The sequence below is a fragment of the Pempheris klunzingeri genome, chromosome 6, assembly GCF_042242105.1.
Source record: "Pempheris klunzingeri isolate RE-2024b chromosome 6, fPemKlu1.hap1, whole genome shotgun sequence".
NCBI classification, from domain to species: Eukaryota; Metazoa; Chordata; class Actinopteri; order Acropomatiformes; family Pempheridae; genus Pempheris; species Pempheris klunzingeri.
The window spans coordinates 7766738-7789400 of record NC_092017.1 but is presented as its reverse complement, the minus strand read 5'-3'; the positions used below and the strand labels follow the sequence as shown (position 1 = coordinate 7789400).

Sequence of the window (22663 nt, the reverse complement as noted above, 5' to 3'; positions counted from 1 at the left end):
CTTGACTTTGGTCTGGTTCGCCACCAGCAGGTCAACATTTTTGGCTTGTGAAACGTTCTGACTATTGGATGGCTCCTATGACATTTTGTACAGCCATTCATGTCCCCTTCAGAATTAATTATACTAGCTTTGGTTATCATTTCACTTTTCTACACAAGAGCACTGGGACCAGGCATAAGGGGAAAATGAGAGGAGGGAGTTTTTTTATCATTATTATTTTGAATTTCGATAGTAAAATAAAAACGCCTAGAATAAAGTTGAAAGCCCATTATTTCGAAGCCCCAATAGTGCAAAAAATGTCCCTTGGGACTTTTTTCTCATGTTTTTCCTGTGTATGGGAGACACGCCCAGCCGTGGACCCAGGACTGTGTTGGGCATCTGGAGCGCACATTCAGACGGGTGTCAACGCCAGTGGGGCTGTCAGAATAACGGGCTGTCAGATCAGTGGCACGGCACCGAAATGCTCAACATGTCAACTTGATTCTGGCAATGTAAACAAAAAACCCAGTTGTGTCTAAGCACAACCTCGCACAGCTGCAGAGGACTCAGTCTTGTTTTTCATCACATAAAGGGACTCTGAGAAGAGCTGTGCTTTTCTCACATAACTAGCTCAAACATCTCCATGGTGACAACATCCAGACCATCACATTTTTGCATATGCACACACACAGATGAATGCAACATTTGTATGCATGACTTGTGTACCTTCATCCAATCAATCTGCTGTAGAATATGCTTAGTAGATGTGTGGATAAGCACCTGGTGTTCCACTAGGATGTAGTTATGTAACTACTAGGAAATTTATGAGACAGGAGGGCTAACATGCTGTATATGCAGTGAGCCAGACAGCCACAATAGAGCTGATGTGGAAAGGGGGTTTATTTAACATCCCCCCATAATACACACTGTTACACACACACTCCTCTCTCCTGCTCCTCCTCGTCATCCCATGTGAAGGAGGGGACTCATGTTGCATTGCGTGCAGAGCTGTAATTTTGTCTTTGTCTGGAGTCGGTGGCATCCCCTGCGCCTTGCCAGATTTCACTGACTTACCTGGAAACCGCACTTGAACCATTGTAACCACCGTGATTATGATACACACCAGCATTCTCACACACAAATACACACTCACAAACACACAGCACCGTAATTACAGAGGATCAAAGTGAAATTCAGCGAGTCTGATAGTCCAGCTAATAGTAGACGACAGTGCGGTGAAACACAAATCATGAGGAACAATATCAAAGGGTGAACCCTGGGTTAGCACCGGGACACATGGGTTTTTTACAGTTATGAAAGTTTTCATATCTGCTGTTAATACTGCGGACATGAATCAGGCGTGTGTGTGTGTGTGTGTGTGTGTGTGTGTGTGTGTGTGTGTGTGTGTGTGTGTGTGTGTGTGTGTGTGTGTGTGTGTGTGTGTGTGTGTGTGTGTGTGCCTACCACGTAGTCTGCTTTAAAAAGACCTTAAGTCAAATGGGGAAATTAGCAGCTGCCGGTCTCTAATTGAGCAGATCATTACCCTGTGATTTAAACCACCGTCCCCACCTTCATCTCTTTCTGTACACACAAATATGCTCAAAGACATACAGCGATGTGCACGTGTACCCTCATTCTTGTTAGTCATTTATTATACCCACGCAGCATAGGCAGAGACTCCCTTTGGCGGCGTCAAGGTGTTTTCCCCTCAGTAGATGAGTCCTACATGCCTGCTGTTTGATCTCCTCACGCCTGTCAGCAGACAGCACAACATATGACGGCCTTGTTGCCGAGCCACTGTGCAACCCACATGCCCGTCCACTACCACAACCACCCAGCAGACATGAAAGCACTCAGGAGACAGTGTTTTATATGCAGATCCCTCTGTTCTCCACAGTTACCACGCCACTCTAACCGTGAAGGGTTTTCTCCCTAAGTGGCAGGGCTGAGACCGCACCCTCCTCGGTATGTGATTAATCACGTCCACCGTGAATGCGCAGGCTGCTGAAGGAGGGGAAGCTTAGGATGCTGGCCTGCTGTGCATTTGTGTGCCCCTCTCACTTTACATTTCATTCACTGGTAAAACACACCTCCACATTTTGCCCCACATTGTGCTCACTGTGGAGCAAAGTCTTGTATCAGTGAAAGAGGGTTGAGTTTAGAGGGACTATTAGAGGGGCTGAGGTGTGTGTGTGTGTGTGTGAGAGAGAGAGGGAGTTTGTACGTGTGTGTAAATCAGTATGAGGAGCATTGTTCTGCACTTCCTAACGAGTCTCTGAAGCAGCCCAGATTAACAGGTCTTGTGTTTTCTCTCATGCAAGTCACTCTGGAGAGGATTATAGCTTATCTCTGGAATTCAGACAACTGTGGAACCAACCTGTAGGGCGCTGACACAGCAAGGCAACCACTTGCCTTTGGCCTGCAGTGAGTGTCCAGCACCTTTGGCTCCTATCATTGGCCTTTTGGCCAGTGGAACAGGTTGAACTGGTGTCATAAGCAGTCTTTGAGAAGGAGCCGTTTAACAGGCTGTTCAATTTTTGCAATTTTTTTTCACTGCTGCCAATTCTTTTTTTCTTAAAAGCAAAACATTACAGGCTGTGTGCAAATCAAAGCAACATTCAGTGCTAGTTAGTTATGAGTGTTCTCCGCACAAAGTGTCGGCTCAGTCAGACTCGATCACTGCTGTATGACGCGCTCATCGTGTCCCAGGTGTTTTTTTTTTAATGGGTACAAGAACAAAAGGGTTATTTCATCTTCCACTTTCCTGTAGAGCAGAGACATGTTCCTCCACAATACCAAGCAGAGTCTCAGGTGGAACTGTAGATACCTTGTGTGGATGTAAAAAATCTAAAAAGGATGTACAGTCTCCATTGTTTTCTTCAATCTACTGTAGATGCATATACATGTGAATGCATTTATGCTTTGCAGTCAACAGCTGTTGCTCCACCGTTCAGTACACCTGTTAACTTCCAGCATATTAAAATCTGCTGTGGAGAGAGTATGTTTTTCTCTGTTTATGTCACAGCACAGCACAGTGATACCCTTTATTATTATGACTATTACTATCACTGTGTGTGAGTTTCTATAACAAAATAGTCCCAAACCAGTGAAGAAAGTTAGTCTGGAGCCCTGCTATGGTTGATTTCTCTCCAAATCCACCTGAGGCTTAAGTCTGACATTGCAACACACGACGTTTGTATTTAAATGTTTCCATCCACGTTTGGTTTGGCTCTCATGGTGAAGAAGAATAGCTAAATGTCAATGCGTTGTAGCTTACATGTATGTCCATGTTTGCTCATTACAGTTGTGCTTTAGTTGTATTTTGTCGACATTATGAAAGCTCCACGCGGAAGTGACTTCCTCCTGACCTAGAAATGACAGGGTTGCCATAGTGACAGATAGCATCATGTAGGGGAAAAGAGGCATGACAAACATGTTTCTCTGACATCCACCACTTCTGTCTCGTCTCTCTCATCCTGAGCTACAGTAGCAAAGAGACTTCCCATCCCAGCATTCCACACGGGATCACCAGGTCCGATATAAGCTCTTTGTAAATATCAGTGCTTTCTCTGTCTCCCTCCCTCTGAAAGTCACGTACTCTCTCTCTTTTTCTCAGACCAGAATAGAATTTTTGATCAGGTTTCTAAATGAGCCGGGATGCTTTTAAGAAGTCGTGTTGTCTGCATTCCACTGTTGAGTACAGAGCGATTAGTTTTGATTGTGGTGTCGGGCAAAGATGGTGAGTTGTTGCAATGTTTTGAGGGTTGTTGAGGAAACAGACTTTTTCTAATATAATGTTCCCTGTGTTCTTTTGCAGAGGCCATCACATTTCCTGTAAGGAGAACTGTGCTGGTGGTTATGGACACCAATGCCTCCTCACTTCCACACTTCTCTGATTATTTGCACACATTGTGTATCCAGTCTCTGTTTGCTCAATTGATGTGTAATATTATACACTGGAGTGAACATTTTGTTCAGTTTTAATGTTAGCATTAAAAGGTTAGGGTGGCAACGTTCTCTATCAGTAAATCTTACAAAACGACCAAACTATGATTCACTGTGCAGCCAAAGCCTGTTATGTCACTCAGGGCTCCACTGTCCCAAACCTGTTGAAAACACTTTAATGAGCCGCTGGGTGACAGTTCCTTCTTCACTGTGAGCATTAGCACGGTGGTTTATTTTCAGTCAATTCCACACAGACTGTCCTGCTGCCTCAGTACACACCACATGTGTATTAATCTATAGTTCCCACCAAATGCACCATTTGCCCCTGTTTTGTTTGAGTAACATTTGCTAAAAACTACAGTGACCAGCTGTTTTAGGTCATTATTTAGGCTTTTTAGAAAATAAAAGTATCTATTTTTAATGACTTACATCTGTAGTAGAACTACTGGGCATAAGGCTCAGAGAGCGGATGGAAAGTATTGGGATACAAAGGAATACATTGTTGGTTTTGAGCTTTTCATTGATTTTTGTTAAGAATAACAAAAATGGAATGACACGAAAATTATTCTTCCTGTTCAGATCTGCCTCATCTTCCCTGAACATTGCAGACCGAAACATTTCAAGTCAGCTTTTAAAAGCACTTTTTCGCACGTGTTTAGCTCAAGACGTTTGCATTTAGCTCAAGTGATTTAGATCAAGTGAACAAGACTTCTCTCGGGTCAGGCAAGCTTCTTTCTACTTTCATATTAAGGCAGATTTGGCCCCCATAATGAGCATTGAGTACAATGCTGCTACACTTTTCTGTACTTTATACATTTTAATCGGTGCATTCTGCAATCTCAACAGTGAGAGCAGGAGCAAGCTGGACCTTCTTTGATGGCAAATCACCGCCTCCCGTCATGTCAGCCTGACAGTAACATTAACATATCACCTAACAACACAAGGTTGTTACTGCCACATGTTTTAAATGACAACAGGTCTTCATCTTCATCTTTAACTGCTTCACTTCTCTCTGTGCAGTTCTTCATATTGTCATTTCTCTTAAACCCCGTCCAGTCCTATTCATTAGCGCTAAATTCCTCAGTGCTTCTGTGGCTGGTACGTTCCACTTTCTGAGCGTCACAGGTTACGTTCACACCCTTCTTAACTTGGTCACTATTGCTCACCTCCGGCTCTGTTAGATCTAATTAAGGAAACCCTCAATCAACCATTTCCTGCCTGGACTCTTATTGGTCTCTGTGCCAAGGCCAAACCAGATTCTCTCTCCACTTTCTCTCTCTCCCTAATCTCTCTTTTAGCAGCACAATGATGAGTCATTCAGTGTTATTACTTTGTACTTATTTTAAACAAGTTGTTGACTGTTAAACTGAATTGTTTCAGGAAGTAAATGTGTACAGACGTAGATGTCATTTGGACTGCAGAGCTCTTCAAATGACATAAATTTCCATCAGAGAAGAAGATACGTCCGGCAGTCAGGTTAAATGAGCATTTATTATGTCTTTGATTTGAGCAAACCGGAAATCAGCTCACATGTTTGCGTGAGAGACTGACGGTGTGTGTGGGGTTGTAAATGTAGTGTGGTGCCGCTATGATGGGTGGCGTGGCATGGCGGCATCATGTGAAATGAATGCAGACACAGGTGTTCAGCCTCACAGCCAAGTTGGATGTTCCCGGATCAGCACCTGGTCGTGCTCAGGATCCACATTGCCACGATCAACATCTAAACCACAGATTGCCTCGGGGCGGGCTGTGGGGCTGCATCCAACAGCCTGCCCCAGACCTAGCCCTGGGTCTGCACTGTATGCTTTGGCAGCCAGTCAACCAGCTCTCTCACTGCAGGCACGCAAGCACTCGAACAGATTTACACATCTCCTCCTGCCTAGCCCTCATGTGTGTAATGTAGTTTATCCAGCCCACTCCCATTGCAGTGCAAACACACTGAATTTGCACAAAACCTAAACATTTGGTTACCGTCAGATCATGTATATAAGTTTACAGCATATTTCCATGCTGTAGTTTACCATTGCCTTGTGCTGTAGGGTATGCATGCTCAGATAAAAACATCAGTCGTGGTTTGTTTTGTAGGATGCCTTTCTCCTGTGCGGGTGTCTGGAAAGATAAGACCCACATCTGACTGAGTCTTCACGCTCAGCTCCGTCAAATAGCCCTGCTGTTTTTCCCCTAAGAGTTTACCTCTCAGCCAGGGCAGAGCAGGAGAGCGAACCGCCGGGCCAGACGCCTCACATTCCTCAAGACAGCAACTCAAAACAAAGACTCGCTGTGCTAAATTTGATATCGTCTACATGGGAAGGAAAAGGAACCAACAGAAAAAAAAAAAAAAACAGAGATTAAAGTCTGACAAAGTCAAGCTGTTCAGTGTACGTTATCTAACCGCGCTGACAGTGATATATTCCTCAACATATATAATGTGCCAAATAAAATGAAGCAAAGTATTTATGCAGGTCAGCTTTCAGCCTCGTGGAACTTATATCTTCTCTTTGCAGTCACGGAGACAGGAGTTAGTTGTATTAGCGTGCATAAAGGGAGATTTTTACCACATGTCCTGTGAATGTTGGATATTATCTTCAATGCTAACATATTAATCTCATATATGTGTCTGTCTTTGCTTTCAGTCCAGAGTCGGGCTGGATGATATGTGAGCTCATTCGTTGTTATATAACCTTGAAGTAATTGAGTTTGCAGGAGTTGGATGGTAAGAAGTCATGCATAACCATTTGATTTTCGCCTAATTAGTTTAATCAAAGAGTGCTATTGGAGCTACCTTTTACTGAGAGGAAGACAGTAGTAGTGCAGTATTCTGTGTTACTGAGTGATGGAGATGACCCAGGTTGTTAGTATATTCTGCAACATTTTTACTCTTGTTTTAAAAAAATGGATGAAGGCAACTGAGCTCAAAAATCAGCTATTTCAGACTAAAATATCTCAACAACTACGAGGTGGATTTCTGTGACATCCAGATCCGCAGAGGATGAGACTGACTTAACGTGTAGGCCAGCATATCGATATTATCTACTTGTTATATCACATAGTGGACCTACAGAGCCCCGAGAAGAGGAAGACGTGAAGTGGCTCCTGTAGCTTAATCTTCTTATCCTGGCATCCAGTTCACAGCTTCTGACTGGGAGGAAATGGGAGCTTAAAGTTCCAGTTAATCAAAGTCTGTCATAGGCTGAGAATATGGGATTATTTTAGTGTGCTACAGTGCTATGATTGTGTGCTACATCGCTGTGGTAAAAACACCATCTTACAGGGTTTGCTGATTTGCAGCAGTGATGTTGGAGTCATCAGTGTTCTTGTGGTTCATTACGGGCCTCTCTGAGTCAGCTGTGCTGATACAGTTTTCACGTTTGCTTTTATATCTTCTATAACACAGCTGACCGTCTTGTTAACAGAAGGCAGCCACATTCCTGAGCAGCTCGAGGGGGAAGTGCAGGTGCCAGTCGACCTACTTTGCCAACGGCTGTTAAGTGTCTGCTTGGCTACCATCCTCCATCGTCCTTTGCTTTCTTCACTTTCACATTCTTAAGCTCTTTTTCCTGTGACCTCCCCACTCTCTTTCTGTCACAAGCTCTCTGTGGATCTCCTTATACCTCATGCTCTGTCATTTTGGGTTTATTTCACAGCAAGCCTTTGCTTCCCCGCGCACTTCTTTGGCAAGGAGGGAACATTAGCTTTTGATTAGACAGCAGTGTTTTCTGCTCAAATAAAGGAGCTGTTGTCCGCTCACTGCCATGCATTCACCTTGATAATTGGTTTCACTGCACACCCAGCTGAGAAAATGAACCATGAAAAGCAACATGTTCCATCTTACAGGCCGTTTTTGCAGATGCAAATGTTTTGGTTTTCTTCTCGAGTCTTTTGACAGAACTCCGATGTTATCTGAATCCAGTGTACACAAATGCTTTTCTCCTGCTTTTTGTCATGCTCTTGATTATATGACATGATTGTATAACATTTAGTGAGAGTGTGCATGTATTTGTGTGTTGTTAGGTTGTGCCAGCCCAGAGGAGCTCACCACAGAGCGAGCCCACACTGCTGTGGACAAGATGTTCGAGACCCTCCGAGGTTTGAGCCACAGCAGAGATCACCTGAAGCAGCTGCGCTCCGTCTACACCGCCAGCGATGGCGTTCACCAGGTCTAAGACACATGCACACGGACTGTCAGCGCACTTTGTCTTGCTAGGTGGTTCCCTTTTAGTGAACAAATCCAACATATTTGTTCTTTGATCAATTCAGTCAAGGCACTCAGACACGTGGACCGCAATCCACCTTCAAGAACACGTTGTATCTATATTTCCCAGCACACCTAATATAATATTTACAGAATATATTCACATAACGTTGTTTATTGAACACAACTGGATTCTCTCAGGTTTTCTTTACCTATTCTTCTATATATCGATATGAGCAACATCTCAGGATTCTCTTGAGGGAACGTCTTTTAATTTGCCGCAAACATCCACTTGGATTCAGGGATGAACTGATTAGATGTTGGTTGTCGAAGGTCAAGGTCACTGTGACCTCACAAAACACATGTATGGCCAATGTCTGTGAAATTTGTATGCTAATTATGACAACATTTCACGCAATAGGATAAAACGATGAAGTGAAGACGTTTTATATCCAAACGTTGAAAGGCCAACAACTGTGGCATCATGATGCTCTGCAAAATCACTTCTTTGGCCTTTATTCAACACCATAACTCAAGAACAGAGATTGTTACCATGTATCGTGTTTGGCTGGATCCTGAATAGGTGACCCTGATTTTGGCTCTGGACAGACAAGGATGGAAACTGCATCTTGACTGCTTGGCGGAGGCATACGACCGCAAGGCAGTAATTCTAGTTTGCACTCTTGCTGTCGCAGTATTACAGGCACAGATTTAGCGCAGGGCCTATGCCCTCTCTGGCTTTGTCCCTCTCCAGTTTGCGTCACACAGGCATACAGTGCAGAGAAGGAGTTCACTGTGAGAGCCTCTTCATAAACTGTTTCTTGGCGCTTATGTAACTCCGAAGGGCCTCTGTGTGCAACTGAAAGCTTTGTCCTCATAAAGGGCTCTTACCTTTTCTTATGAACGGCAGCAGTGCAGCTTCACTGTCCTTTACTCAGATTGGGTAGCTTTTTCAGGGATCTATAGGTCAGGAGCATAAAGGTTAGTCAATGAAAGTTCAAGGCACTGTTTTTTTTTTCTTTAGAAGTTTTAGTTATTTTCTTTGCCTAGTCAAAATGGAGCTCTTGTGTTCAGCAGCATGTGTTTCATCCGTTTTCACGCTATTTATCATATTTTTTCCACATATATTACATGTTGTATTCAGCAATGTGCAGAAATCCTTACAGGAAAAGTTCAACATTTTGGGCAATACATTTAAGGTAGATGGGAAAATTGAAATCACTCTGTCCGTACGCTACACATGAAGCTGCAGCAGCAGTCGGCTGACTTAGCTGAGCTAAAAGATGAGGTTCAGTTACTTCCTGGAGCCTCAGCTTGGTATCGACCAAGAAATAGTCCAGCACATAAAATGGATATTCAACCTTGTTACACGTAGGTTTTTGTAAGGTTAAGCATCTCGTGTAGCATACAGACATGAAAGCGATATCAAATATCTCCTGTAACTCTCAGCAGGAAAGGGAATAATCGTAAGTATCAAACCGTTCCTTTAACTATGTGCAGCTCTAAGATCATGAATGCAGTCTGAGAACATTAAAGCTACTTCCCGTTCAGCCTCAGAAGCAAAAGCAAAATCTGAATGTTGTTAAAATATGATGTCGTCTCTGCCAAAATGTGCAAGTATCTTTATCAGTCTGTGTGCATGTGAGGAGCATTGTGTTTGTGTCAGGACAGAACTGCCCGTCCCCGTTCCTGCTGAACTATGAAAATGATTTCATGTGAAAGGAGAACAGCGTGATGTCTGCCAGCCACTGGCTCTTATTAAGAAACATCAGAAATCCATCAGCCTCTCCCAGCACGCATCCGCTCAACCAGTGAAGCCAATACCTGTCGATCAAGATATCTTCCTCTTGCTGAAGATTTTCTTGAAGCTCTCCTCTCCTTGGTTCACACATAAGTGAGAGGTTTTGTCCTGGGTCAGAACCTCTTAATCTTTTTTTTTTTTACTGTAAGTCATGTCAGTTCCGAAAGCCTGAAAGTAGACTCAGTGGGATCATAGGTTGTCACCCCAGCATACTTGTATGTGTACCACCGAGCACTTTGTGCTATTAGCTTCAGTAAGTATGCTTTCACTGTGTATTTAAACAGAGGATTATATTGACAATTGCAAATAGATTTGGTTATGTAAATGAGAAGGTAGCAGTTTCTCCAATGGCTCCAATCATGCTCTGTTTATTCCAACCATAACTAATCAGAGCAGCAGACAGCAGCACTCGTATGACTCTACTGCCACACGCATACTTGTTGTAGAACCGCATGAAAATTACAAATTTCCTGTGAGGAACTGACCACTGTAGAATTTCCTGGAAAAAATCCATCAATGAAGTCTGAGTGATGGAGCCTGTAACAGCTGGAGTCTCATGCTATCCGCTGCCTGCTGCACAGGGGAAGTGCTTGTTTTCTCGCTCGCCTCAGCGACACTTAATGATGACAGTTTTATTGTGACGAGCATTCAAGAGCTGTGAAATCTTTTGAATTGTGAAGACTAACATTGAGACAAGGGGAGATTTCACATAACCATTCAAAAGCCATTGCAACAAGAAAATGATTCATCCAAATCCAGTGAATGTAACCAAGTATTTTTACTCAAGTACTGAACTTAAAATTGATTTTGAGGTACTTGTACTTTATTTGAGTAATTTCTGTTTTATGCAACTTTATACATCTACTCTGCTACATTTTAGAGGGAAGTATTGAACTTTTTTTATTCCACTACATTTATTTAATAGCCTTAGTTACCATGTACTTTGCAGATTTAGATTATTAGTACAAATTATAAATCAACTAGTAAATGATGATGCATCATTACAGGTTACACAGCAGTCTGCGGCTAATCTCTAAAACTACTGGACGGATCGGCCTAATATTTTTCATTCACATTTATGCCTGTGTGCTGAACGAGCTCTTGTGGTTGCTGGGATTCACAGTTTTTGAAGGACCTATTTTATCAATTGTTTTATCGTGACTGACTGCTCACTTCTCACTCCGCTTAACGGGCCAGTAGAGGCCACAAGTGATCTTCAGTTTGACATCAGGGAACAAAAGGCATCTCCTGCAGTTGGCTAGTTGAAAAACAAGTCTCACCAAGTCTGTTGCAAGCCATATTTTGGCCTTTGCTGTGACTCAGAACTGACGTCCGTAGAAAAGTTTGGTCTCATTTTGTGCCGGAGCATCTGCGTGGCCACGTGCATATTAGTGCGTGTGAGAGTTTGAAGAGTTCAGCTGAAGACACTTCCAAGATGGCTGCCCAGTGTATTTACGTCATCATTTAACATTGTTCACAAAAGGGTAACTTTATTCCATTATTCATGTCATCTGTAGTTGTTTTGGTGGAGATCCTGGTGCTCTAGTGCAGCTGCTAGTGGTTCTGAATCTCGTATAAAGAACCTTCAAGTAAAAGATGTGAATACTTCTTCCTCCACAGTTCAAGTCTGACGCAGATTGCGGCACACAGGTGAGCATACACACCTGTGACTAGATACACTTTCTACGTACCATAGTAGAACTGCACTTGAACAGAAGCTGTGTGAGGTATTGACTGTGTTAAGAAACATCAAGTAAACATTATTTTATACATACAACGTGTCCACATGGAGCATTCTTCCTCATTAAGCCCTATAACCAAGTTACAGTTCAGCTTATTTCAGTCCTTTAAAGGAATAATAAGACTTTTTTTTTTGTGCAGACCAGTGACTTCTCTGGAGTCTTGTCATCACTGCGAGGTTGCCAGACACTCAGCGGACACTTCAGGAAGTCACTGCCCTGGAATTGTTCAGCACATAAGCTCCTGTCAAACCACAAATCGTCATTTTTGCACATGGCCTTTGTGAGGATTTAACAAACAAGATATAGCGTGTTAATAAGAGAGCCTCGGAGGAGAACATGCTGTAGTCTTTTTATAGAAGAGAAAAAAGAGCACAGTACACATGTTGCATGCTGTGCTGTGTTTTTAATGGATTCAAATGAGATGCATAGTACAGCTTCATTCTAATTTTGACCAAAGACATTCAGTTTGTTCTTTCTCTGTTTTGTGCTTTGTGTGTGTGTGTTTTCGATCTACTGTTGTTTTGGAACAATAATTTGTTCGTTCACCTTTACACCAAGAAAACCTGTGTGTGTGTGTGTGTGTGTGTGTGTGTGTGTGTGTGTGTGTGTGTGTGCGTGCCAGACAAATATTTAAGCACTGGTATTATCATATGACTAATTCTAGCATTGTTTTCATCGTGTGGGTGTTTGTGGTGGTGATTTAATGGGATTGTTTTTAGCTTTTTGGATAGCACATGAAAATGGAGTGTGCGTGTCTGTGGATTACATTCGTTGTTTATGCGATGCTGTTGGTTGTGTATGTGCATGTGTGAGCGTGGTATTTAGCCGGAGGTGAATCACTAATGTGTTTAATTCCAGCTTAGTTTGCGCAGGCTGACCCATGCAGCAAAGTCGTGTTGATAGTGGAAAATGTTAGTTTATATAATTCTAAAAAAAACAACAAAAAAAAGTTTATGTAAGTCATGATTTATGCAACGTGACCAGGATTTCCCGAGGCCTAATTTGGCTGCTCCTGTGGGACGAGAGAAGTGGGAGGCTGTGAGACGTCAGTTAAGAATGATACCGATACTCCATATTTAGGTGAGAGGATGCCTGTGGGCAAAAACACCTGGATGCATTAACATTTGGACAACACTGTGTGTGTGTGTGTGTGTGTGTGTGTGTGTGTGTTTAATAGTTGAATCAACAGCGAGATAGATGTAGCCAAGAGTTCAGATGTTACTTTGAAAAGATCCAAAGTTATGTTCACATTCTGGCTTACAGCCTTGATATGTCACCAACTCTAGCCTCTTGCAAAATTAGGAAAGTTATTCAGTGTTCCCATAGTGCAAGTAATTCGGCCCGTCTATTTTAAGACTAATGCTATTCAGAGCACTCAAATAAACCTCTGCCAAGTCTTATCTGGGTCTTTTATTGTTCTCTGAGACAGCAAACTTCACTCCCATGAAAAAAGATTTTTGGCTACAATACTAGATCCTTTGAGCTTTGCGGTCTATAAATGGTACATTCTGTCCTGGGTAGCCAGGCAGAAAAAGCTGAGTCCCTGTTACTGTAACATAGTTCTTTTCTTCTTGAATCACCTTTTAAGAGTACAAGGGCATTTATGGAGCTTTAGTTGAGGTTCAGCAATTCAGCTTGTTCAAGGACATCAATATTTCACAGTCGAAACGACCAGAAAAACTGATGAAATGCCGTGCTTGTGAAAGTGAGGCAGCTCGTTACTATGGAAAAGTGAGCCAGGCGCTGTTGACTGTTTTGGAGGGGCAGCTTGTGCCATATAACGGTCTCAATATGTTTTTGTGCATAAGAAAACTATGGCTGTTTTTCATCAGTACAAACACTCTTAGCTTAATGAAAAAAAGGGTCAAATATGCCTGACCTAAAGCGTTCATATGTGTTTTTTTCAAACCCCAGCTCTATTGCTCTATTTTATTTTATTGCTCTCTATTGCTACGAAAACTAGACCATGAGTCTACAGCCACACTAGCGTCTCTGTGAGGGTGCACTTAAGTAAAATGTACTTTGAGCTAAATGCTGCTAACAACATGCCAACATGCACACAATGACAATGTTGATGTTTAGCAGATATAATGTTTGCCATGTTCACCATCTTAGTTTAGCATGTTCCTTTTGCATCACATAAGTGACCGGGGAGGGTGACCCCTCCAGTAGTAGTTGAGATGTTTCACATAGAAATACAAATGTGAACCTCACGGTGGCACCACGAGAAATGTCAGAAGGTCTGGAAGCTCAGGGAACTACGAATGTCAGCACACAGTTTGACGGGAATCTGTCTTATAGTTGTTAAGATATTTTATTCAGGAGTGTGGACAGAGCTGAGCAGCACTGCCGTCACTGGAGTTACACAGCAATCACAAAGACAAAGCGCAACCTGTTTTATTCAGTCTATGAGTGCAGCGCATCGTACTCCACACCAAACGAAGGAGAAAACAATCAGCGACACAATTTGCAACCAAGGGCTGAAACGCTAACAAAATCCCTTCAGCTAGATGAAAATATCAGATTTCAGCATGTCAAATTATTATTTCAGCCCACCATTATGTCTACCGGAGAGGAAGTCTCACTGTCCCATGCTTATCTTGAAGAAATTATCCAATTCAGTTGCCAGAAGTGATTAATTGTTTTCCCTTCCGGTTGTCTTGTCTGTCTTTATGAACTGATTTCACCGTCCTGTGACGTTATCTTTTTCCATGACTGCTCAAAAGGCAGAGAAAGCAAAACTAAATAAGTAGCTGGTGCACAACAAAAGTATTTCACAATATTAACACCAACATCTTTTGGCCTCAGGATTAGTGCAGAGATTAGCAGGCCAGCCAGCTAACAACATCACTAATCAGTAAAGACTCCTATAACTGTACAAATATGCACACCTCATATTCATAGTGAGTAAAGACGCTGCACCTTTTCTATGTTGTTATGTATGATGATGCCTTTGGTCAGTGATGTCAGTGATGACTCACGTCTTTCTACCTGTAACATTATACACTTTTGTTTTCTTAAAAGCTCTTTTTTTTTGCTCGCTTCAGCAGCTTCTAAAAACGTAGTTCTTCTAGAGCATCCCACCACAAAGCAGCTTTTAGGCATTTTTCTGTTGTTTGCTATGAGGCACTGTCACGCAATACAAACTCAATGTGATGTGCGGTCCCCCCCCCCCCCCCCCTTGTGCAGGCTGGACTTAAAAGCGTTGTGCCTCTATGGCTAAAAACTCAACAACAAAATCTTGTTCCAGATGGACAATGTCCTTAGTAATCTGAATAATCCACAGACTGTGCAGTGAACTTTTTTCTTTGGAGCGATGACTGAAGGGTTTTTACATTACCCAGAATTATAGCAGGTGTCATGTAGTATCACGCTTATATCATAATGGTTGATTGGATAGTTTTTGTTAGTGCCACAGAGAGAAACATGTTTTCAGGACTTCTACCAGGACTTTTCAGCCCTGACAGAAATCGATTCTTGAGTTCATTCATCCGCTTTAACGCTCGCTAACAATAGACAGAAGTACTGATTTTAGCCGGCCAGCAGTGCAGGTCGTGATTGCAGCAGCGCTCAAGTTCCTCCTGGAGTGACTCATCAGGCAGTGGCCTGTTTGGTCAAGCAGAGCTGTTTATAACTCCACTGTCTCTCACACACCCACGGCCATTCACATAAACATTCAGAGGCTAACAGAAGGGCACTCTGCGGGAAACAACAAGTCACCAATTGCCTCTCGATCATATTTCTACACACATATTCAAATACTGATTGTTTACAGCAGAATGTCACACTTGACATGTCTTCATATAAAAAATAAAACACTGTCAGCGTGCAGGTATTTTCGGATGGTAACTGACTGTCGTGTTCAAGTGTGCTGTTTGTTGTTTGCAGGCGACCTATTGTCCTTTCCTGCGGCAGATCCTGGAGGAAGTCTTCCACCCTGACAGACTTGAATGTCCGGACATCGAGCACATGTCTGGGGGCCTCACAGACCTGCTCAAGACCGGCTTCAGCATGTTCATGAAGGTCAGACATCGCTCACACGCCGACACATTTGTATGTAAGGGGGTCAGCTCCGGCACATCCTCTTAAGCTTGCCTTTTGTCAACCGCCTGGTGTGGACAGTGAAGTGCCTTCTTCCACTGCTTGAACTTGACCTGATTTGACAATCTGCTGAGTCAGCTCCTCATGTCTGCGCGTATACAGTGTTTACCATAGAAGGCCAATTAAACCATCAAAAGCAGCAATGTGTAACCTGTATTTACCCTCCACTTGTAACCACAGTTCTACCCTTAGACACAGAGACGCTCCATTTTGATCTACAGCATATTTACAGTAATATGAGCAACAGATCAAAAGCCTGAACATTTCACTCAGTGTGTTTTATTATCATCACTGCTCACACAATTGCAATAATTGCCATGTAGCACAATTACTGATTCTGCTATCTGGAGATGAAAGAAAAACACAATACAACGACCATTTGCACGAGGACCACACTTTATAGGACAACCAGCCACATGTCTCCACATGGAGTCTACAGCTGCTTCTTTTCATTTCACACTTAGAAAGCACAGTTTGCCTCACTACATGGGCTCCGGGAAAAGAAAAAAAAAAGATCCCATCCCATTTCCCCCCCTCAAGCCAAAGAACTAACGGGAAAGTAAAGCCCTGTGACGAAAATGTGATCTTTCTCTGCGTCTTTCTGTCTTCGATCTCTGAAAACTGTTCACTTTGGCACTCAGTCAAGAATCATGGCAGCAGGGAATTGAACCCTACTGTCGTGGTCGAGGGCTTTTTACATCTGCACTGCCCAGTTGTCCCTCAAAGAGAACACTTCTTCATCTCAACAGAAGGCGCAACCAGAAAAATTTCATGTTTCTGAATAATTTTATGGGTCATCCAGACACCCAAAGCTGCTTGACTGGTTTTAATCCATTTTTTCCGTCATTTATTTAGTTTTTCATTCTTTCTTATAAAGTTTTGAAAGCATCAGAGGAAGAACACAGAGACCTAAATTTTTGGTTCATATTAAGAATGTGGTCAAATTTTTTTGGCTTATGGGTAATGTAAATCCACCGCAGGGCAGATCACTATCCACGGTCTGATTATCCCACATCTGGGCCTGCTTAAACTGATGATTACTGGGAGGGACGGGGGGGGGGGGGGGGGGTATTAGACTGGTTGTGTAACAGTGGCCTGGTTTTACACAAATTTAGAAACTTGGCCCTCGATCCCCAAACTCAGACACACTAAACCTATAAACCTGAGCTTGGAGGATTCTATAGGAGCACAGTGCATACCCTTTATGCAATGAAACAACCCAATAAAAGTTCTATTTTTAACCACAGAGCCTTCTGTGTGCTGTTCAGTTTGCACACTGGACCCTGCAGTTTAGATTATGACCAAGTGTGAGCTCATGCACCGTTGCCCAAACATCATCATTTTAAACTGTCTGTGACCGAGTGGTGTGTGTGTGAGTTTGTGTCTGGTGTCTAATGTTTAGTCTTTGTTAAGACTGAGTCCCAGTTGTACAGGAGATCTGGCTCCTGCTCCTCCATTAGACAATTCAGCTGTGGTTCCTCAATCTGACCAGCAACCAAATATACATCTTAAGTCACCGGATATCTCACATTTATGGAGCACAGGTAGCTGTTTGCTTACTACGCTCCATGAGGCAGATGGGTGACTCAGTGGTGAAGCCACATTTTTCATGTATAGTAACAGGAAATAACAGTGTGGCCCACTGCTTTGGGACCCTTCTGGGTGACCACAACACACCAGTCTGCTCTGAGTTGGTTGTTAGGTTAGGTTGGTTGCGAGTCATATTTGTCCAAATAAAGAAATACTTTAAAATGTAGTGAAATTGTGGAGCAGCACTTTTATTTTAAAGCGCCATAATGTCACTATATTTCAAAGTGGTATTGTTTTGTTTATTTGTTGACTCCTCATGGCAAGACGGTCCTGAGTTTGAATCCACTGACAGGCAGAATAGATGAAGGAAAATCAGCTGAATGTGTTTTAAGATGATTTATGCGTTGAGTGTGACCTTACATCAAAAAGAAAATCTGGATCCTGAGGGTAGACCAGCTAAGAACCACTGGTATAGTGGGGGTCTGGTCTTACACAAAGGCAGCTCACTGCCAGCTGCTGGATATTCAAAAAAAAAATTACATCAAGAAAATTGAATGAGACAGTGAGTCATCAGGACCAAGACACACTCATCCTTAGCGGCACATAAGGACACTTCATCCGTGTGCACTTCAGCCCGATCCTCCCTACCCTTTTCACCCAACGAGAACTCACTTCTGGTTCTGGACTGGAGCCAGTGCCGGTTTGCAGTTTGTTCAACTTGTGAACCGGTTTGCTTTTCCACGAGCTAGAGAGCCAAGTCATTATATCACAGTGTACATCTCAGCTTTCCCAGGAACGCCAGCGCCAACTTCCAGCACAACGACAACAATGGCGGACTACATCGGGTCTTACCAGTGTTGCTCCTGGCTTTGCGAACATACAATGTAAGGAGGCAGTCTCCTCCACGGACCATTGTTGTTTTGATTTTTATTTGTTTTTTTGTTTTTTAAAAGTGGTAGTCACAAAGTTTTAGTTGGTCTGCTGTAAGCAGTTCTTGGTTCTATACCCTCAAAGTGTTGGTCCTTTTGTTGTCAAAACGCAAAAGACTGCTTCGATATTAGGACCGGCCCCGGAGCTGCCTTGGTGGAAAAGTGGCATGTCTTCCCCATGGCAGCACACATGGTTCAGACAGTCGCTGGTGCAGTGTGTCCATGGATGTAGCAAACCTACATGTGGTGATCTACGAGCACATGGAGTTGTTGCATCTGTGATGGGGTCCTCAGAATCCGTCTGCAGCACTAAATAAAACATGATCAGAATACAGTAGAAAACATTGGTTCACACATTTTTTTCCCACAAACACATGTTGAATCATCCTTGACATGCTTCACCCCAGCCTGCTGGTGCGACACGTGTACAGCCACACTCTCCTCGGGTCCGCCCCCTGCAGCTCTGATTGCTCGGTTAGCATTCAGAGGCTGCAGATGTGTCCTGACTATTCCCCAACAGCCAATCACACTCAGCAGAAACAGCAGACTGTTGCCCTGCTGTTAAAATGAATCTTAAAGTGTCAGTCTATAATGTTTTTGCTGCGCCAGCAAATGTCCGAGTCTGTGAGAGCGTCCTGACACAGGCGATGTGGCACATTTGTTTTTCTGTCTGCATGTGTTATATGATAGAGTGTGTGTGTGTGTGTGTGTGTTTGTACACCTGCTTAAATGCCCACGTGTCAGCCAACGTAACACCAGTGTAACCTGTGTCCACGCTCATCAGTATCACCACAAAATCACAGCTGCTCAGCTGGACAGCTGTGAGTCAGCATCAAGACACGGAGAGAGCCACAGATAAAAACATGGAGAGGAAATGATTAAGTGTTGTCAGGACAAAAAGGGTTGTTTATCTCAGATTCTTCTATAATAGAAAACAGAATCAGCACCTCTGATGGCCTAACAATACACTAACCAATCACAATGTCCCGTCTTAACTCCAGGTGAGTCGTCCACATCCCAGCGACAACCCTCTGCTCTTCCTCTTCCTGGTGGGGGGAGTCTCGCCTTCAGAGCTTCGTCTCATCAAAGAGACTGTTACCACACACAAACCAGGGACCCAGGTGAGAGCGCAGCAGTCTGCACAACCGCTGCATAGTCGAGTCTGTGTTTCCTACTTTGTCTCTATGCCAGTTTCAGTCCTATTCAGACCTGAGGGTGATGTTTTGGAAGAAACTGTCGACAGTCTATTACATTTATTTGACAACTATAGTCGGTAGTTACTCAGATTTCAGAGTTCAGATGTTATGTATTAGCACCAGCTTTACTGGAGCTACAACATTACAATGTGACTTACATGTTAATGCATTGATAATAATAATCTGCACCACTCTGTCTGCACAACTAGTACTTTTAAACTGTTTGAGTGTAGTTATATGTACATACTTTGATCTACTTCTATGTGTCTATATTTTAAGTACTTTTTAAGGACTTTTCTACTTTTACTTAAGTTAAAGACGAGGATATGTCTTCCATCACTGGCAAGAAGTAAATAAAACAATGCTGTAGCGATAGAGATGATGGATTTGTTTGGGAAGTTGTGTGCAAGGCCTCCATTTATTTGAACCTGCCATTGCAGAACTTTGAAAATGTGCTTGATGTTTTTATTCCAGAGAATAAAAATGAATACTGTGAAACACTGATGGAGCTTTTGGTTAGTTAACTATTAAAAGTGAAACACACACAGGCCAGTGTCTAAATAACAAAGTAAGGTGAGCATCTCTGACCTACATTTCTTGACGCTTTGACTTGCAGAAGGATACATTATTGATGTATCAACTGAAAGCATTGCAGATGCAGAGTTTGTGTTGATATCTCAGTATCCACTTCCAAAGGCATTCATGTTCCGTCAGAAATGCGAAAAACTGTTCAAAGCTTACTTTGCGATCATTAACAAACAAAGTCACTGACAGAAATGCAGTCTACTGAATTGTATTGACATTGAATTGAAGTTGTCTCTTGAGTCATAAAACGTCTAAAAGTCAGAGATAAAGATGAGGAGAGACTGGCACATTGAGATGACCCTCAGAGGGCAGGTTTACAGCCCCCCCCTTCAGACAGATTTCCGACTGGGTAGTCGAACATAAACACTGACCTACATACGCAGGTTGCTCAGATCAGGTGTGAGGGTGAGGGCGTCATCTGATCTTTACGCGTATTAACAGCATTTGCATACGTGAGATGTTGTGTCTGTCTGCCTGTGTGTTTGAGTGGTGATTACGTATGCAGACCACACTGACGCTTCATGCAGATGAATGCGTCTTCTCTGTGTGAGAGGAGTGTGAGGAAGGAGAGTGGGGAGGTCAGGCCGGGAGATGTGGGTTTGTCTTAATAAAAGGCTTCGAGAAGGAGGCCAGAGGCAATGAAAGGCCTGGCAAGGATCAAAGCCTTCCGTGTGTAATCAGGAAAACTGAATAAAGACCAGCTTATACAATAACCTGCAGGCCCACACACACACTGACCTCAGCACACACACACACACACACACACACACACACTTTAACTGTGGCACATAAATGCTCGACATGCTGTATCAAGTCTGTACGTATGACGGCTGTTGGACCAGACGTTGATGAACAGTTACACTAAAACCAGAGTTCTGGTCCTGCACTTGGACAAAATGCCTCTGAAATTTACTGACTCTGCCACTACAAACAGGCCCACTGCCAACTTTAGGTGTTGACCCAGAGTTAAAACAACACTGCTGCAGAGACTCTTATACAACACAAGAGGAGTGGGGTTCTTATTTGAATTAGAAAGCAACCAGAGGGGACAAACTTCAAATGAACTAACTCAGGTTTGCTCATCTGCATCAAAACACACGATAATGATAAACAGCCGTGAGAAATATAGAAATGCCCCATAGGGGAGGTTTTGTTTTTCGTTCAAGCAGCATTTTTTGCAGCAGTTAATGTGAAATGTCAAATCTTAAACAAAGCATTAAAAACTCCTGGATCCACTCCAAATTCTATAATTCTTCACACATTGCAGAACTTTCCAAACTCTCACCCCCTGTGGACATTAAGGGAATGTAAAAAGTTTGTGGCAGTGGTTTGCTTCTTTTCATAGAAGAAAAACTGCACAGCTTGCATTCTCAGTGGTTACAAACGTTCCCTAAACCTTCTCAGACGTACGCCTTATTACACAATGCGATGGCAATCTTGCATATTCTCACTTTTATGTTGTTCTGTTCTTTCTTTTCAACATCAGTATCCAGGACTTCCTGGAAATTAGAATCGATACTGACTGGGTTATCCTGGTGAAAGTAAAGTAAAGTGAAGGAACCACAATGTGAAAGGAATTAAAAAGAACAGTACTAATCAGAGAAGCACTCCCTTTGCTTTATATTTAATTATTCTAAATGTATTGATGGATGAATGAAATCGTCAAATGAAGAGGATAAACCAGCTGCCAAGGCACCTGATTCATGCACCTTGTTAATTGGCAATTTGCAAATTACTCACCCTTTTATTAGTGTCGACTTCCACGCAGTGACTCACTTTGACTTTAATGAGTGTGTTGTGCTCTGCTGCAGGTGCTGGTTCTTTCCACCAGATTACTGAGACCGACAGATGTCCCCGAGCTGCTCTTCACCACCCAAAGGCTGCAGCCTGATATCGGTGTGTAAAAGGCCGTCACATGGAAACGCACGCGTGCACACGTGGAGGGACACATGCACCGCAAAAACATCGTCTGGTGTGAGTTTCAATGGGAGTCGCCAATAAGAGGAAATCATGGAAACAATATGCAAATGAAGCTACATTCCTATCCTGTTCATGTCAAATGTGTTCTGTCAGATTTAATCCTAAAATTAACCGTAAAGTGAAAGTTTTATTTTTCTTGGAGGCAATAAAGCCCAACAGAAATCTGTCAAAAGCCAGAACATCGAGCGCTGCGTGGATCAGATGTTCATACAATAAAACCATGTGCTTTTCAGACCCTCGTCTTGTTTTGTGATGCTGTCTTTTGTTAGCACATGCAGTAAAGCAGGCCGTGTTAAAAGCTCTGGCCATGTGTGTGAACTCATTACAGGTGAAGGGGTGAACAGCACGCTGCTGTGATGGAGAGAATACACACTCTCTGTTAGCGTCTTTTCACACCCGGCCACATGTATGGTGACAAATAAGGGCAGAATAATTAACAAGTCGTTTCACACTGTCTGCCAAGGCCACTAATTTGCTCACACCTGAAGCTTGCCTACATCCTCCTGCCCCCTCCCTCTCTCTCTCTCTCTCTCCCTCCCTCTCTCTCTTTCTCGCCATCCTACACTCTTGATACTCTATTCTATTCTATTCTCTCCAATGTGAATCACCTCTGCCACAGCTCAGTAATTTCACCCTCCTACACACCTGAATCGACTGTGAGTAACAAGAGTCTATGTGGGGAG

General features: G+C 43.0%; 1 protein-coding gene across 1 annotated transcript in view; it reads left to right on the top strand.

The window, feature by feature from the left end:
* scfd2 (sec1 family domain containing 2) overlaps positions 1-22195 on the top strand; it is an 84841-nt gene extending 62646 nt beyond the window's left edge. Inside the window, exons 6-9 of the mRNA XM_070832433.1 lie at positions 7936-8081; positions 15548-15682; positions 19221-19340; positions 21812-22195. Of these exons, the coding sequence (XP_070688534.1) occupies positions 7936-8081; positions 15548-15682; positions 19221-19340; positions 21812-21904 (494 nt within the window). The 3' untranslated portion in view covers positions 21905-22195. The remainder of the gene's footprint in view (positions 1-7935; positions 8082-15547; positions 15683-19220; positions 19341-21811) is intronic.
* Positions 22196-22663: the final 468 nt, after the last annotated feature.